Consider the following 18,227-nt stretch of genomic DNA (forward strand, 5'->3'; position numbering starts at 1 on the left):
TCAGGAGACTTCGGCAAGGCCAATGGGCATCTTGGAACGCAAGCTGGGCTTCAGCTGAGCCTGTGTGGCCCAGGAATGGGGCTGCCTGGTATCTCAAGGTTCTGATAAGGATTCTCTCCTTGACCAAACTCTACTCAGGCCCCCCGAGCTCTTTTTAAACTAGGCCTGACTTTGGGACTTCCACTCATCTCTGCATTGTCCAATTTTAGCAAGACTTCTGCTAAGTCAGTTTAACCAGAAAGCCCCACCTTTGATATGTGATCACAATCCATATGAAATCAGTTTCTTAATCCTCCTCCACCCTCCAGGGCCCGCCTTCAGCAAGACTCTTGTTAACCTGTTTAGCCAGAATCCCCTCAACCCTGATGTTTCCTCTTAGTAATTTTCTATCCACAATCTCCACCCTGTTCCTTGGCTGTAAATGCTTGCCCGTGATGTGTCTGGAGTTGAATCCAATCTCTCTCCCCTACAAGACCCCACAAGAGTGGTCCCTACGCTTACTGCCATCACCCCCTTGAATAAAGTCGGCTTGATCATTTGCACGAAGTGTCATGAATATTTTTTTCTGTAACAGGTCTCAGTCACTGGCTAGGAGCAGCCAGGGGAAGCCGGGCCTCCAGCAAACCTACTATGGATTTTAGAATGCAGCAACTGGAACTCTTGGCCAATGAACTACCTGCCCCTAGAAACCTGAGAAGTGCATTCTCATGGTCACCACACTCAAACATTGCCGGAGTGAGAGTCACTTAATTCCAGGCAAAGACTTCAAAATTCAAAGTGGGAGCTATTTATAATTGAGAAATCTATCCTCAGCCAAACTCCCAGTTAATCGTTGGTGGGAATGAATACATTTTAAACATGAAGAATCTTTAAAAATATTACCTCCCCTTGTACCCTTTTCTCAGGATGTTATTGGAAGATGTGCTCCAGCAAAACAAGGGTGGAAACTAAGAAAGTGGAAGGTACTGTATCCAGGAAACAGGGACTCCAGCTACAGAGAGGGAGGCAAAAGTCATCCCCAGGATGGTGGTGGGGAGGGGTCCCCGAATGACAGCCGCACGGTAGCTGCAGGGTAACCTGGCTGATTGGAGAGGGACAGAAGCTTCAGAGGTGAAGTTCGTAAATATCTGATGTGAGAGATTTATTTTAACCAGAGGAAAGTTTAGGGATTAAACTGATGTAACTTAATGGAAAACCAAGCGAGCCAACAGTACACGAAACGTAATTATTGTACACAACATGCTTCAGTCATGAAGAACTTCTGTTTAGTCCTGTTAGAAAAAAAAACAGACTGGAGGGACTTCCCTGGTGGCGCAGTGGTTAAGACTCCGTGCTCCCAATGCAGGGGGCCCGGGTTCGAGCCGTGGTCAGGGAACTAGATCCCACACGCATGCCGCAACTAAGAGTTTGCATGCCACAACTAAGGAGCCCACAACTAAGATCCGGTGCAACCAAATTAATTAAGTAAGTAAGTAAGTATTAAAAAAAACCAAACTGGAGGCCACAGTTTGAATATATCCCTAGATGGACCCTCACAGTCACACAACCCAAACTTAAAACTGCCCTGATGTCCCCCAAATGCTGACTCTGACCTTAAACAAAACCTAAGCTTTCTTTATGTCAGCATGACCTTGCAGTGATGAACAAGTCAGCTCATGCAATGCAACGGCACATAAGTTTCTAGTAACAAGCCACACTAGAAAACACTGCACTTATTCAAACTTTATAAGCCGAGCCGTGGCCATGGAGCGCCATGCCACCTAACCGCCTTCCATTTGGAAATCTTGTTTGCCAGGAGTTGGGTTCTCCCTTGGTAAAATATTCCTATCAAGTAAACTCTCTGAATTTTATTTTCACAGTCATAATCATGTAAATGATGAAGTTTGCTCAAACCGTGATGACAGTATAGTAACTTAATCAGGACAATGGTAAGGGAAGAGGACAGGAATTGGGTGATGGTGGAAAAGAGCTGAGCTCCCGAGGGGCAGGGCAGCTGGTAACGCTGAAAACCCGAGACAAGGAAGTTGTAATGTAAACCCGCTGTTTAGAGGTATGGGTGTGAGTGAGTAGGGGGACTCTACTGACAGATGGAGGGCGCTGTCCCTGGGGGAGGTACGTTTGCAGGCGCCCAGGACATGCTGGTTGTAGGGATGAAGCAAATGGCAAAAAACCTCTTGTCTTTCTACATAAACCTGATATATATATATATAAATATATATATATATATATATATTTTAAGGCCACACAGTGTGGTCTGTGGGATATCAGTTCCCCGACCAGGGCTCAAACCCAGGCCCTCGGCAGTGAAAGCGCAGAGTCCTGACCACTGGACCGCCAGGGAATTCCCAAACCTGTATATTTTATTTGTAAAACAACGAGATCTCTGCAACCCATCCTTTCTGTTCCAGGGACTTGTTACAAGAAAACACAACACTAAAGGCACAGCAAGGGTCTTGGCATCTGGCCTCATTGATTCCTGTTCCTTTTAATTTGCTTTTGCTTGTGCTTATCCTGCTTTATTCTGCACTGAATTCTGAAAAACATCTAGAATACTCTTTGAAGCAGGCAAGCTACCTTTGGTTCTACACATTCATAGAGAGGGTTAGTTGTTCCTTTAGACTATTGGATTCAAGTTGGTCCACGCAGCAGACCCTGCGTTTGTCCGGGTGGAATCCTGGCTCTGTCACTAACAGCTGTGTGATGAGGGGCAAGTGACTGAACCTCTCTGTGACTCAGTTGCCTTGTCTGTATCATGGGAATAATAATGGTACCTACCTCAGACAGAGTTCTATGAAGTTAAAGTATAAGTGAGTTGGTTTGTACCAGGTAAGATGCAGTAGCTCCTATGCATGGTCGGGAGAAGGTGTCAGGCACTGTGGAGCAGGGCAAATCCCGGGCTCTGAGATCTGAGCTTGAATAATCCTCTTCTGGCGATGTGATTCTGGATGAGTGATCCCCTCCCACTGTCCCCACCCCTCCCAGGTCTTCCCGCCTCTTCCTTGCCAAGGGATCCTGCTCAGTTTTCAATCTGCCTCCATGACAATCCCATTCATCAGGGCCTCACCTCTGAAATTACACACACACACACACACACACACACACACACACACACACACACACAGAGTTACCATACAGCATTTACCATGGACATTTGCAAACTCTGTTTGTTCTCTCCAACTATACCACTGGTTCTTAATGGGGTGGGGGGTAGGATTTTGCCACCTAGGGGACGTGTGACAATGTCTGGGACCTGTGTGGTTGTCACAGCCGGTGGGGAGGATGGGTGTTCTCTGGCATCTAGTGGGTGGAGGCCAGGGGTGCTGCTAACCCTGAAATGCTCAGGGCAGCCCCTACCATGCAGGGTGTCCATGGGGTTGAGGCGGAGAACCCTGAACTGTGACGTCAGCTTCTTGGGCAGGAGCCATGTGTTCCATGTCACGGTCCCTCAGCTGAGTGCCTCACCCTCTGGAGTTCATCGGTGGATGAATGTTTATCAACAAACTGTCCGGCAGAGCAAAGGGGACCTTAGAGACACGATGGACCTGCAGAGCGAAGGGGCTATTTCTACCCAACTCCCAAATATTGAATGAGGGGATATGCCAGGACTGTGTAAGGTGTACGAAGCTGAATCCGACCCCCTCTCTGAGCGCGCTGCCTGCTCCTTGGGAGAACAAGGTACGTGCAGAGACCAAGGGACTGAGAGTGGAGGGGTGGAAATGCAGCAAGTGCTGAGTGCTGTGGGCAACAGCTAACCAACAAAAAAAGGGAAAGTGTGCCTCGTTTGGGGGAAATGGTGGGATAATTGGGAATGACTTCCTACTCAGGGTTAGGAACAGACCACATTTTCTCTCATTTGTAATAATTACTTAATCGCCCAAACCATCCTTAAGCTTGGTGCTGTGGGTTGCACTGTGTTCCCTCGAAGTTCAAATGGTGAAGTCCTAACCCCTAGAACCTCAGAATGTAACCTTATTTGGATATAGACCTTTAAAGAGATGACTGAGTTAAAATGAGGTCTTTAGAGTGACCCTAATCCAAAATGACTGGTGTCCCTTTTAAAAGGGGAAAATTGGATCAAGACACACACACAGAGGGATGGCGCTGTGAAGACACAGGGCAAAGTCGGCATCTACAAGCCAAGGAGGGAGAATGGGACAGACTCTCCCTTGCAGCCTCAGAAGGAACCAGCCCTGCCCACACCTTGATCTTGATTTCTGGCCTCCAGAACTGAGAGAGAATGAATGTCTGTTGTTTAAACTGCCCTGTCTGTGTACTTTGTTACGGCAGCCCTAGCCATGGAATACACTGGGCTAGGACACTTCCAAGTGTCAGGGTTTATTGGGCTGTCAAGGGTAAGGCAGTGGCACAGAAGCTGAACCGAGCTACGTGGGGGATAGGGGCTGCAGGGAGAGACGACACTGGCTTTAACCCATGAGGGTGAGGATCAAAACCCAAATGCAAGGACAGCCGTATCCGCTGAGTTTTGATGTTTCCCTGTCTTTGAAGGGCTAGAGTACAAAATATGTACTGAGGTTTTTGCTAACTGCTGTCAAATGAAAGTTCAACATGGGACACATAAAACCAATCTACGGGTCCCACCTCCCCACCCTCGGCACAGCATGCATTCTCAGTTCCCCTGGATGCCCCCAGCCTCTGCCTGAGGTCAAGAAGATGCCTTTCTCTCCTGGGGCAGACTTGCTGCTTGGTCAGCCTCAGAGAAGGGAAAGAACCAAGGGGGAGAGCTAGGTTTTCTTTTCCCGCTGTGGTACTTACACCTCATCCTCAAAGCATATCTTGGCATACTTGTCCCTGCCACCCCCACTGAGCAACCGGTAGGCGTACGTGTTTGGGGGACATGGGGTCCAGTGGTCACATTTTTGCCTTTTCGGGGCTGGGGCTGTAACAAAAAGGAATATAACAGTTAGCATCATGCAGTATTGATCAGGTGAACCCACTGCTTGACTGTGAACGGCAGCTGTTCTGTCCCAAGACTTCACACCAGCAAGTTCCAGTAGCAGTGGGGGAAAACCGGGAAGACACAAAATTAATTTAACCTGCTTTTGTCTTCAAATAGCAAATATGCCAAAGAGAGGGGATGTTGAGTAGGCGGAACAATTTCAGAAGGGTTGGGAATCACTCTTGATCGTCATGACTGCCATTCTGGGATTGCAAGGCATAGTCTTTTGTATTCCAATTAAAGAAAGATTAGTTCGGTCTAAGAGTGCTGATGAACCAAGAAGTAGCCTACGGAGCATCTATCCAGCTTCTGCATTTACATTCCTGAAACACACACACACCCCTGACCACCACTCTAGCGATGGCTGACCCCTCTCCTTTCCCTCGAGCTTGAGATGCTGAGCTTTTCTGCCTGGGCTGCTATGTCAGTGCTGGCAGGCCCTGGAGATGTCATGCCCAGTGACAGGGGTCAGCACTTGGGGAGGACTGAGGTCAGCTGGCGCTGGGTATCCTCTGTATCTCCCACTGCTGGGTGCCTCGTTGCCATCACTACCACTCATGTCTCCCCCCTTTCACAGGTGTGGCTGTCCACTGTCACCCACAGAACCCACTGTCCTGCGCTGGGTTCAATTTAAATCCCAAATCTCTAGAAAAAAAAAAAATCAGAAAGTGCTCTCACTCCCCCAGTTTGACTGGGGACGTGCTGTTTTATGGATCGCTGCGCTCCTCTGTTTTAGCACATCTGGCTAGAAGCACAGCCAGCAGATTGGCTGGAAGGCCCTGTTGGGGGGAATCAGGACACAGGTAGTGCTGTGATGGCCGAGTGCTCTGGGGGTTGAGCTGGACCAGGACTCAACTGCTTGGTGAACACAGGGATGCAGGTGCGCACACAGTCCTGGTGCCCAGGAGGACACAGAGTTCTGGGGCCTGTGCACCCCAACATCGTGCTTACTCAGCCCTTCACATCTTCCTCCCCTTTACCTACCTCATCCCCATCACTAACCAAAGCCCCAACCCACCCTGCGCTGCCCAGCTTGCCCTGATTTATTTTCCTTTTCTTAGCCCTCATCACTGCCTAATATCCTGCAATTTCCTTTTTAAAAGCTTCTCCATAAGGACAGGGATGTTGTCTATTTATTTTCACTTTATAACCCCAGCACCAAGTCTGTGTGCAGCGCAAGCAGTTGCTCCATCAATGTTGTTGAACAAAAGTGTAACTGAGCAGGACCCTATGGGGCCTTCCTGAGAGAGATCCCCCACTGCCACCACAGAGTCCTCTGCCTGCCTCTTGTTTGTAGAAAAGCTGTAGTCTCCTAGGGCTCCCCTGAGCCACAAAAGCCTGGTTCAAGAATTAATGATTGCCAAGTCCAGGAAGTGCAGAGAGTCCCGTACAGGAAAAATCCAAGGAGAAACATGCCAAGACACATATTAATCAAACTATCAAAAATTAAATACAAACAAAAAATATTAAAAGCAACAAGGGAAAAACAACAAATAACATACAAGGGAATCCCCATAAGGTTAACAGCTGATCTTTCAGCAGAAACTCTGCAAGCCAGAAGGGAGTCACAGGACATATTTAAAGTGATGAAAAGGCAGAACCTACAACCAAGATTACTCTACCCAGCAAGGATCTCATTCAGATTCGACAGAGACATTAAAACCTTTACAGACAAGCAAAAGCTAAGAGAATTCAGCACCACCAAACCAGCTTTACAACAAATGCTAAAGGAACTTCTCTAGGCAGGAAACACAAGAGAAGGAAAAGACCTTCAATAACAAGCCCCCCAAAATTAAGAAAATGGTAATAGGAACATACATATCGATAACTACCTTAAATGTAAATGGATTAAATGCTCCAACCAAAAGACACAGACTGGCTGAATGGATACAAAAACAAGACCCATATATATACTGTCTACAAGAGACCCACTTCAGGCCTAGGGACACATACAGGCTGAAAGCGAGGGGATGGAAAAAGATATTCCATGCAAATGGAAATCAAAAGAAGGCTGGAGTAGCAATTCTCATATCAGACAAAATATACTTTAAAATAAAGACTATTACAAGAGACAAAGAAGGACACTACATAATGGTCGAGGGATCAGTCCAAGAAGAAGATATAACAATTGTAAATATTTATGCACCCAACAAAGGAGCACCTCAATACATAAGGCAAATGCTAACAGCCATAAAAGGGGAAATCAACAGTAACACAAACATAGTAGGGGACTTTAACACCCCACTTTCACCAATGGACAGATCATCAAAAATGAAAATAAATAAGGAAACACAAGCTTTAAATGATACATGAAAACAAGATGGATTTAATTGATATTTATAGGACATTCCATCCAAAAACAACAGAAAACACTTTCTTCTCAAGTGCTCATGGAACATTCTCCAGGATAGAGCATATCTTGGGTCACAAATCAAGCCTTGGTAAATTTAAGAAAGCCGAAATTGTATCAAGTATCTTCTCCAACAACAACGCTATGAGACTGGATATCAGTTACAGGAAAAAAATCTGCAAAAAATACAAACACATGGAGACTAAACAATATACTACTAAATAACCAAGAGATCACTGAAGAAATCAAAGAGGAAAGCAAAAAATACCTAGAAACAAATGACAATGAGAACACGATGACCCAAAACCTATGGGATGGAGCAGAGGCTGTTCTAAGAGGGAAGTTTAGAGCAATACAATCCTACTTCAAGAAACATCTCAACTAAAAATCCTAACCTTACACTCAAAGCAATTAGAGAAAGAAGAACAAAAAACCCCCAAAGTTAGCAGAAGGAAAGAAATTATAAAGATCAGATCAGAAATAAATGAAAAATAAATGAAGAAAACAATAGCAAAGACCAATAAAACTAAAAGCTGGTTCCTTGAGAAGATAAACAAAATTGATAAACCATTAGCCAGACTCATCAAGAAAAAAAGGGAGATGACTCAGATAAATAGAATTAGAAATGAAAAAGGAGCAGTAACAAGTGACACTGCACAAATACAAAGGATCATGAAAGATTACTACAAGCAACTATACACCAATAAAATGGACAACCTGGAAGAAATGGACAAATCCTTAGAAAAGCACAACCTTCCGAGGCTGAACAAGGAAGCAATAGAAAATCACAAGCACTGAAATTGAGACTGTGATTAAAAATCTTCCAACAAACAAAAGCCCAGGACCAGATGGCTTTACAGGCGAATTCTATCAAACATTTAGAGAAGAGCTAACACCTATTATTCTCAAACTCTTCCAAAATATAGCAGAGGCAGGAACACTCCCAAACTCATTCTACAAGACCATCATCACCCTGATACCAAAACCAGACAAAGATGTCACCAATAAAGAAAACCACAGGCCAATATCACTGATGAACATAGATGCAAAAATCCTCAACAAAATACTAGCAAACAGAATCCAACAGCACATTAAAAGGATCATACACTATGATCAAGTGGGTTTTATCCCAGGAATGCAATGATTCGTCAATATACGCAAATCAGTCAATGTGATAAAGCATATTAACGAACTGAAGGATAAAAAACATATGATAATCTCAATAGATGCAGCAAAAGCTTTTGACAAAATTCAACACCCATTTATGATAAAAAAAAATCCCTCCAGAAAGTAGGCATAGCAGGAATTTACCTCAACATAATAAAGGCCATATATGACAAACCCACAGCCAACATTGTTCTCAGTGGTGAAAAACTGAAACCATTTCCTCTAAGATCAGGGAAAAGACAAGGTTACCCACTCTCACCACTATTATTCAACATAGTTTTGAAAGTTTTAGTCACAGCAATCAGAGAAGAAAAAGAAGTAAAAGGAATCCAAATTGGAAAAGAAGAAGAAAAGCTGTCACTGTTTGCGGATGACATGGTACTATACATAGAGAATCGTAAAGATCCTACTAGAAAACTACTAGAGCTAATCAATGAATTTGGTAAAGCAGCAGGATACAAAACTAACGCACAGAAATCTCTTGCATTCCTATACACTAATGATGAAAAATCTGAAAGTGAAATTAAGGAAACACTCTCATTTACCTCTGCAACAAAAAGAATAAAATACCTAGGAATAAACCTACCTAAGGAGACAAAAGACCTGTATGCAGAAAATTGTAAGACACTGAAGAAAGAAATTAAAGATGATACAAACAGGTGTTAAGATATACCATTTCCTTGGATTGGAAGAATCAACATTGTGAAAATGGCTATACTACCCAAAACAATCTACAGATTCAATGCAATCCCTATCAAATTACGAGTGGCATTTTTTACAGAACTAGAACAAAAAAATCTTAAAATTTGTATGGGGACACAAAAGACCCCATATAACCAAAGCACTCTTGAGGGAAAGAAATGGAGCTGGAGGAATCAGACTTCCTGACTTCAGACTATACTACAAAGCTACAGTAATCAAGACACTATGGTACTGGCACAGAAATAGAAATATAGATCAATGGAACAGGATAGAAAGCCCAGAGATAAAACCATGCACATATGGTCACCTTATTTTTGATAAAGGAGCCAAGAATATATAATGCAGAAAAGACTGACTCTTCAGTAAGTGGTGCTGGGAAAACTGGACAGCTACATGTAAAAGAAAGAAATTAGAACATTCCCTAACACCATACACAAAAATAAACTCAAAATGCATTAAAGGCCTAAATGTAAAGCCAGACACTGTCAAACTCTTAGAGGAAAACATAGGCAGAACACTTATGACATACGTCAGTGCAAGATCCTTTTGGACCCACCTCCTAGAGAAATGGAAATAAAAACAAAAATAAACAAATGGGACCTCATGAAACTTAAAAGCTTTTGCACAGCAAAGGAAACCATAAATAAGACAAAAAGACAACCCTCAGAATGGGAGATAATATTTGCAAATGAAGCAACTGACAAAGGATTAATCTCCAAAATATACAAGCAGCTCATGCAGCTCAATATCAAAAAAACAAACAACCCAATCCAAAAATTGGCAGAAGACCTAAATAGACATTTCTCCAAAGAAGATATAGAGATTGCCAACAAACACATGAAAGGATGCTCAACATCACTAATCATTGGAGAAATGCAAATCAGTACTACAATGAGGTATCACCTCACACCCGTCAGAATGGCCATCATCAAAAAATCTACAAAAAATAAATGCTGGAGAGGGTGTGGAGAAAAGGGAACACTCTTGCACTGCTGGTGGGAATGTAAATTGATACAGCCATTATGGAGAACAGTATGGAGGTTCCTTAAAAAACTAAAAATAGAAGTACCATATGACACAGCAATCCCACTACTGGGCATATACCCTGAGAAAACCATAATTCAAAAAGAGTCGTGTACCACAATGTTCATTGCAGCTCTATTTAAAATAGCCAGGACATGGAAGCAACCTAAGTGTCCATCGACAGATGACTGGATAAAGAAGATGTGGCACATATATACAGTGGAATATTACTCAGCCATAAAAAGAAAGGAAATTGAGTTATCTGTAGTCAGGTGGATGGACCTAGAGTCTGTCATACAGAGTGAAGTAAGTCAGAAAGAGAAAAACAAATACCATATGCTAATACATATATATGGAATCTGAAAAAATAAATGGTTCTGAAGAACCTAGGGGCAGGACAGGAATAAAGATGCAGGTGTAGAGAATGGATTTGAGGACACGGGGAGGGGGGAGGGTAAGCTGGGACGAAGTGAGAGAGTGGCATGGACATATATACACTACCAAATGTAAAATAGATAGGTAGTGGGAAGCAGCCACATAGCACAGGGAGATCAACTCAGTGCTTTGTGACCACCTAGAGGGGTGGGATAGGGAGTGTGCGAGATGAAAAAGGGAGGAGATATGGGGATATATGTATACGTATAGCTGATTCACTTTGTTATAAAGCAGAAACTAACACATCATTGTAAAGCAATTATACTCCAATAAAGATGTTTAAAAAAAGAGAAAAAAAATAAAGCTACCCTATGGTGGAGGGGTGGGGTGTGTGTGTGTAAATTAGAGTTTGGGATTAACATATACATTCTACTATATATAAAATAAACAAGAAGGATTTACTGTATAGCATGGGGAAATACATTCAATATCTTATAATAAGCTATCATGGAAAAGAATCTGAAAAAGAATATATATATAACTGAATCTCTGTGCTGTACAGCAGAAACTGACACAACATTGTAAATAAACTATACTTCATTAAAAAAAATAAAAATTAAAAAATGTTAAAAAGAATTAATGATTGAAAGGATGTGAACATGTAGTGACCAAAATAGCAGTTGGGTCAGTAGAACTGGTAACAATTTAACTAGTAAATCAGCCATATGGCAATCACAGAATCTTTAGTTCCTCTCTGAAGGACATGGATAACAGTATCTGAAAAATATTCCTGAGTTGTTTTTCAGGTGCTAAAACCATCACCAAGTGGAAGAAGTTAACTACTCGATGACCATGAGCACGTAGCCTCCAGAACTACTGCTGCCTGAGGATTGGTAAAATGTGACCCTGCCCCTTACCTCACCATCAACCAATCAGAGAACTCTGCCCAAGCTGATCACATACTCCAAGACTCTCTCCCTCACCTTGCCTTTAAAAGTGCTTCCCTGAAACCCATCAGGAAGTTCTGGTCTTTTGAGCACAAGCTGCCTGGACTCCTCACTTGGCGTCTGCAATAAACGCTGCACTTCCCTTTACCACAACCAGGTGTCAGTAGACTGGCTTTACTGCAGGTGGGTGAGCAGACCCAAGCTTAGTTCGGTAACGAATGAATATGGACATCTGGTCCCTCGTGGGGCAGAAATCTGCACCTACTTTGGCAGAAAACTCAGAGACACTGAACCCTGCTCCCTCCTGCAAAAGGGAAGAGGGACGTTGAGTCAGGGCTTTCTGCACACGTGCTACTGCAGCTCTAGTCTACTTTTACTAATTTTTCCTCCTGTAGATTCTAATTTTTTAAATATCAAAGGACCTTGGGATTTTATCTTTTCTTATCTAGTTTCTGAAGAAAAAAATTGAAAGTAATAGGCAAAAGGAAGGAAAAAATCCTATGTATATTCACCCTACAGAATCTTCACTGTTTTACCTTTTGGTATATTTCCTTCCAGACTTTTCTATGCCCGCAGAGGGCATCTACAATGTTGGAAAACATGGATTAAACATACACAAATAGTATGTTACCTCACTTACATTTTCATATAATATACTCAATACATTTTTTCTTAATCTCCAGTTACCTAAATTCAAAGCAAGGGGCCCGACCATTAACATGAAAAAGTGCCATAAATATGGTATTTGCTCAATCTTTCCTGGTTTTGAACACTGAAGTGTATTTATTTCAGTCTTTTTTAAAATTTAATGATAATGTTCATTACTTTGAATTTAGAAGTAATTTACCTAAAAACACACTGAGTATGGTACTTGAAAATGTAACTAATATACTGCTTAAAAGTTAGGTGTGCCCTGTTTCCTGAGTTTGTAGATGTCCTGAGTATGTATACAGATGGTCCTTGATTTACGATGGTTCTACTTTATGATGGTGCACAAGGGACATGCTTTCAGCAAAAACCGTGCTTCGAATTGTGAATTTTTATCCTTTCCCAAGCTAGTGATGTGTGGTCCAATGTCTTTGTGATGCTGGGCAGTGAGAGCTGCAGCTCCCCATCAGCTACAGGACCAGGAGGGTGAACAACCGATACGCTGACAACCATGCTGGACCCAGACAGCCCTTCTGTTTTTCATTTTCAGTACAGTATTCAGTAAATTACAGGATATAGTCAACACAATTAGAAAATAGGCTTTGTGATAGATGAGGCAGTCCAACTGTAGGCTAGTGTACGTGTCCTGAGCGTGGTTAAGGTAGGCTAGGCTAAGCAAGGATGCTCAGTATGTTGGGTGTATTAAATGCATTTTGAACTTATGATATTTTAAACTCATTATAGGCGTATTGGGATGCAACCCCATCATAAGTGGAAGAAGCTCTGTACTCAATCTAGAGAGAACCCTCTTAAAGTGGGATCCACACTCATTCTGCCTGCCACCTGCATTTCCCTTAATGTAGGCGAGCCTTCCCTAACAAGCACACATATTTGGTCACTGGCCCCTGCTGTTCTTGGCAGGACTCCTTCAAGATTCACTGAACCAGCTCCCTACTCTTGCAGAAGGACAGCCAGTGAGTGGGAGAAAGATTCCCATGGGGTGAAAGAGACAGCATATCTTCCGGAGCCATGGCTAGGCATCACCCACACTGCTTTTGAGGCTTAGCAGTTAAGAACGACTACACATGTATAACTATCCATCTTCCCAGCCACTAACCCTGTGTGCTGACTCTCTCCTGTGCCAGCCACATGGTCTGATCAGTGCGTACACGACGCAGCTCAGAGAGCAGAGAGAAGTTGAACTTGGGTGAGAAATTAAACCTCTGAGTAACAAGGAAGGAGAGGGCCAAAAGGGGAAAGAGCGCTTCTTCGCAAAAATGTTGGGAAGCTTTAGAAAACAATCTGCATTTTTATGATTTAGCTAAGGGCTGTGCCTGCAAACACATCAAATAAGAGCTTTATATATTTAATATAATGTAAATAATATTAAAATATATTGCTATATTGTAAAAATAGCAAGTGAATGGTTTCTTTTTTATTGAAGTAGAGTTGATAGCTGATTGAAAATGTTGTGTGAGGCTTCCCTGGTGGCACAGTGGTTGAGAGTCCGCCTGCCGATGCAGGGGACGCAGGTTCGTGTCCCGGTCCGGGAAGATCCCACATGCTGTGGAGCGGCTGGGCCCGTGAGCCATGGCCGCTGAGCCTGCGCGCCCGGAGCCTGTGCTCCGCAGCGGGAGAGGCCACAACAGTGAGAGGCCCGCGTACCGCAAAAAAAAAAAAAGAAAGAAAAAAAAAAAAGAAAATGTGTGAGTTTCAGGTGTACAGCAAACTGATTCAGTTATATATATATATACACATGTATGTACGGATATATGGCTTCTTTTTTTATACATTTATTTAATTAATTTATTTTTGGCTGTGCTGCGTCTTTGTTGCTGCACGTGGGCTTTCTCTAGCTGCGGCAAGCAGGGGCCGCTCTTCGTTTCGGTGGGTGGCCTTCTCTCTGTGGTGGCTTCTCTTGTTGCGGAGCACAGGCTCTAGAGTGCAGGCTCAGTAGTTGTGGCGCACAAGCTTAGTTGCTCCGCAGCATGTGGGTTCTTCCCGGACCAGGGCTCGAACCGTGTCCCCTGCATCGGCAGGCAGATTCTTAACCACTGCACCACCAGGGAAGTCCCGGATATACGGTTTCTAGGTAACGTTTATTTCAGGTGTACAGCAAAGTGATTCAGTGATACACACACACACACACACACACACATATATCAAGATAAAGTTTATTTCGCCTAGAAATAAGCTGTGAAGTTGAACTTGCAGGCATTCACTACTTGCCCTTCTTTCTTTGGCACCAGGACCAACAGGCCTTGTGAGCCCTGAGTACGATCTCTAAGTGCACCTCCAGGACAGGGGCCTAAGGCAGGGCAGCAGGTTCCAAACTGGGGTGGGGTGGGGAAGCGTGGTGGGAGGAGACAGAGGGAACGGGATCAAGCCACACGGAGATTCCAGGGAGTCTGGGTTCTTCCCCTCAGCTGTCCCTTGTCCGTCCTCCTGCCTGTCAGAAAGAAACATCGTCGGCCCTTCCCTCCTTTCCGAGGGTTCGCATCTTGGATTCAACAAACCAGAGACTGAAAAGATTCCAAAAAAATTCCAGAAAGATCCAAAAAGCAGAATTTGAATTTGCATCCTGTAGACAACGCTTTATATAGCATTTACATTGTCTTAGGTATTGTATGTAATCTAGAGATGACTTAAAGTGTGTAGGAGGGTTTGTTAAGAGGGTAAATCCTCAGAATTCTTATCACAAATTTTTTTTTCTATTTCTTTAATTTTCTATCGATATGAGATGATGGATATTCACTAAACTTGTGATAATCATTTCCTGATGTTTGTAAGTCAAATCATTATGCTGTATGCCTTAAACTTATACAGCATTGTATGTCAATTATATCTCAATAAAATTGGAAGAAAAAAAGAAGAGAAAAAAATAAAGTATACGGGAGGATGTGGGTAGGTTACGTGCAAATATTGCACCGCTTTATATAAGGCACTTGAGCATCCGTGCATTTTGGTATCCGCGGGGGTCCTGGAATCAATCCACCATGGATGTGGGGGGTGACTGTAGTAGTCACAACCCGGCTTGGTGTTCCAAAACTCACTGGAAACCTGAGAAATGCTCGTCACAGCAGTGAGCTGCCACGTTATGCCTGTCCGACTGGCAAACTCAGAAAGCTGGGACACGCGAGTGTTGGTGAGGATGGTGTGAGACAGGAGCCTGGCAGGCAGGCCCATTCTGGAAAGGCGTCGGGCTCGACTGAGTCACCTGAAGCTGACACGCACGCTATGGCTCCACTCCTGCGTATGTAAATCCCGAAGAAAATTTCAGCCAGGTCCACAAAGAGACCTGCGAGGGTGCTCCCCGCACAGCATCTGTGTGGTGATAAGCTAGAGGCAATGCGGAGCCGTCTCCAAGTCCCCACAAGGGAAAGAGGAGGAAAAGGCGAGGACTCGTGCCCCGGCGTGATGCAGCTGCGAGCAGCTTCGGAGGAGAAACACCCACAGCACGACGGGGCCTTGGGCATGGCGCTGAGTGACACAAAGAACCAGGTCTGTAAGAGCACTGGAATGCAGGCTGGTAAAACAGGACAGCCTGGTCTGCACTTAGGTGTTCAAGCAGAAAGGTGTCATTGGATGCCTCCGAGCGCTGGGAGAGAAGTCAGAGAGGGAAGTGGGGATAAAGGGAGAAATCAACAAAATGAGGGAGGCTTGGGCCGTGGCAGTGATGGTGTGGCAGGCAGGTTACCTCCACCCCTGGTACAGAGGTGAGGATAGGGGAGTGTGGCCAGACCACTCGAGGTGGCTGTCCTCTTGCTCTCTGTCCCTCCTCTGCTTGACCAGGGCCTGCTGCACCGACACCCCACTCACATGACTGACCTTCCTACGTGCTTGCCCCGGGCTCAGCTAGTGACTGTTCTTATCAAGGGGGCGGTGAGGGGCCTGGTCCTCTGCTGGTTTCCCTGGTAACCGAAGAGCCAACCTGAGGCCAATTCCCCCTGTAACTGCCAACACCCCCCCTGCCCCTAGGAGCAAAGTCTGCGGCCAGGTCCTGCCCACCACGGTGGGGTGTGGCTCCAGGACCTTGTTCCAGACGTGTAAGCTCCCCCATCCATTAGACCAATGATGTCTGTGTTGCTGACCCTGGGCACTTTCTTGGGTCTTGAAGCTGGGCAAGTGCAGGTCTTGTAGGCCTGCGGGGGGCAGCCCAATGGGGAGAAAAGGGGGAGAGGTAGTCCGAGGAGGGGAGACTTGGGAAGCTGAGCCCCGCCGGGGGAGGGAGACTGTGCGTCTGTCCTTTCCCGGCGGCGAGCACAGAACCTTCCACAAAGTTGAGGGACTGAATGTGAGGCCTAATCGCCCCCAATGAAACACGAGGAATAGGGAGAGGCAGGGATGCCAGAGCAGGGAGAGCTGGTGCCCACGCAGATTCCAGCAGCTCCCAAGGATCCTGACCGGGAAGAGTTGGGCCACGTCTAGAAAATGAGCGCGAGCCAGTGGGACTTGCCCATGAGTGCGAAATCGCGTGGAAACGGAGAGGAGGCAACATCCAACCTATGGACAGACGGTGTGAACCCAGGAGAGCTGGGCTTGCAGGGTAAGAGTTAACTTCACGGAAATCTGAAGCCAAGATCAAGGGTTTCCACAGCTGAGTCAAGAAATGGGCCTTTTTAGAGAGAAAAGATAAGGAAGTGGAAAAAGCTAAACCTGGATAAAGGGGGGCCAGCCCAAGGAGGTGGGAGTGGGTCGTCTCACTCGGGGGGGCCTTGGCCACGGGGGTTCAGTGCTCAGAGCCTCGGTATCCGAGGCTTATTTCGCTCAGAGCCCAACACTGATCTCACATCTCAACGTGATCCTTCCTTTGCTTCCGATTCTGAGCGGATGTGTCCCCTGCACGTGGCCCGGGTGACTGCGGAACGTAGGACAATGTGCAGGGCCGGGGTAACGGAGGGGCTCCAGAGCCCTGCAGCCTACAGAAGCTGAGCTCATCCTGGAGCCTGGTCCCAAGGCGGGGAAAGCACCCTCTTCTTGCCTCTCTGGCAGGCACAGGAGGGGGGCAGCGCCTGGATAAGGGGCACACGTCCCTGAGGAGCATCTCCCCGGCCACACTGCTCATGACAGCACGGAGCAAGCCTGGCCGCAAAGCTAGCCTGGTCCCATGCACCATGCTGTCCCCTTTGAACCTCTTGTTCATGTGAGCAATGGGCTATGAATCAAAGACTCCCTCCAAACTCTGAGTCCAGCCCCCAAGCAGTCATGTGTACCCCGAGAATGGAGGTCCTGAGCCAGCAGGTGTCAGGATGCAGTGTCACAGCCGGCTCTCACTACCACCCTTGGGTTCCCAAAACTTGCTGTGCTTCAGTCACGGGGGAGGGTGACAGTTCCTCCCCGGCCCCCGTTGGTGGGAATCAGAAACCATGTAAACGAGCCCTTCTAGAAACACCGGGTCAGAGGCAGCTCCTCGACCGACACAAGCCTGTAACCAGGACCAAGTTCACCTTTTGTGTAAAAATGGAGAAAATGAGAAAGCAAGCCCTTTGAGGGCAGTTCCCACGCCCTCCACACATGGGGGTCTCCCCCGCGGCACTGGGCCTCATCCACAATCCATATGCAATAATCTATCTGATTACGAGCAAATTCACTGTGAAAACCTTATTTAAAATAAAAACACCAGTCATAGTCGATTTCTGGAGAGTTCTTTTTTTTTTTTTTTCTTGGACACAAAAGGTAATTAAATCTGAAAAGGAATGGTATTTTTTACAAATTTTTAAAATCATTACCCAGTTCTTTATATTTGTGCAAATTCATTTTGTAGAGTTTATTTCTGTGTTAAAAATACACTAGCACACCTATTTACCATGAGATTGTGAAAAAGGGTGCATATGACTACTTTAGGGTCCCACACGTTTTCCAATGTAATTTTTAGTGGATATCTTATCATTTACTTCATTCCTAATTCCAACACATATTTTTATTTAACGCATCTTGCCCATAAAGTTTGTTTTTTTAACATCATGGTTTGCCTTGGGGTCTCATGAGGCATGAGGAGGGGTACCTACCTTGGAATAGTATGGGAACTACCAGAGAGGCTTTTTCCCCTTCCTCCCCC

General features: G+C 45.0%; 1 protein-coding gene across 1 annotated transcript in view; it reads right to left on the reverse strand.

The window, feature by feature from the left end:
* Positions 1 to 18,227, reverse strand: part of FAM3B (family with sequence similarity 3 member B) — a 53,514-nt gene that overhangs the window by 9,833 nt on the left and 25,454 nt on the right. The window contains exons 3-4 of the mRNA XM_029214636.1: positions 16,261 to 16,311; positions 4,774 to 4,897 (exon numbers count right to left, since the gene is read on the reverse strand). Coding sequence (XP_029070469.1) covers positions 4,774 to 4,897; positions 16,261 to 16,311 — 175 coding nt within the window. The remainder of the gene's footprint in view (positions 1 to 4,773; positions 4,898 to 16,260; positions 16,312 to 18,227) is intronic.

The sequence above is a fragment of the Monodon monoceros genome, unplaced genomic scaffold (genome assembly GCF_005190385.1).
Source record: "Monodon monoceros isolate NGI ecotype Baffin Bay Population unplaced genomic scaffold, NGI_Narwhal_1 Super_Scaffold_11, whole genome shotgun sequence".
NCBI classification, from domain to species: Eukaryota; Metazoa; Chordata; class Mammalia; order Artiodactyla; family Monodontidae; genus Monodon; species Monodon monoceros.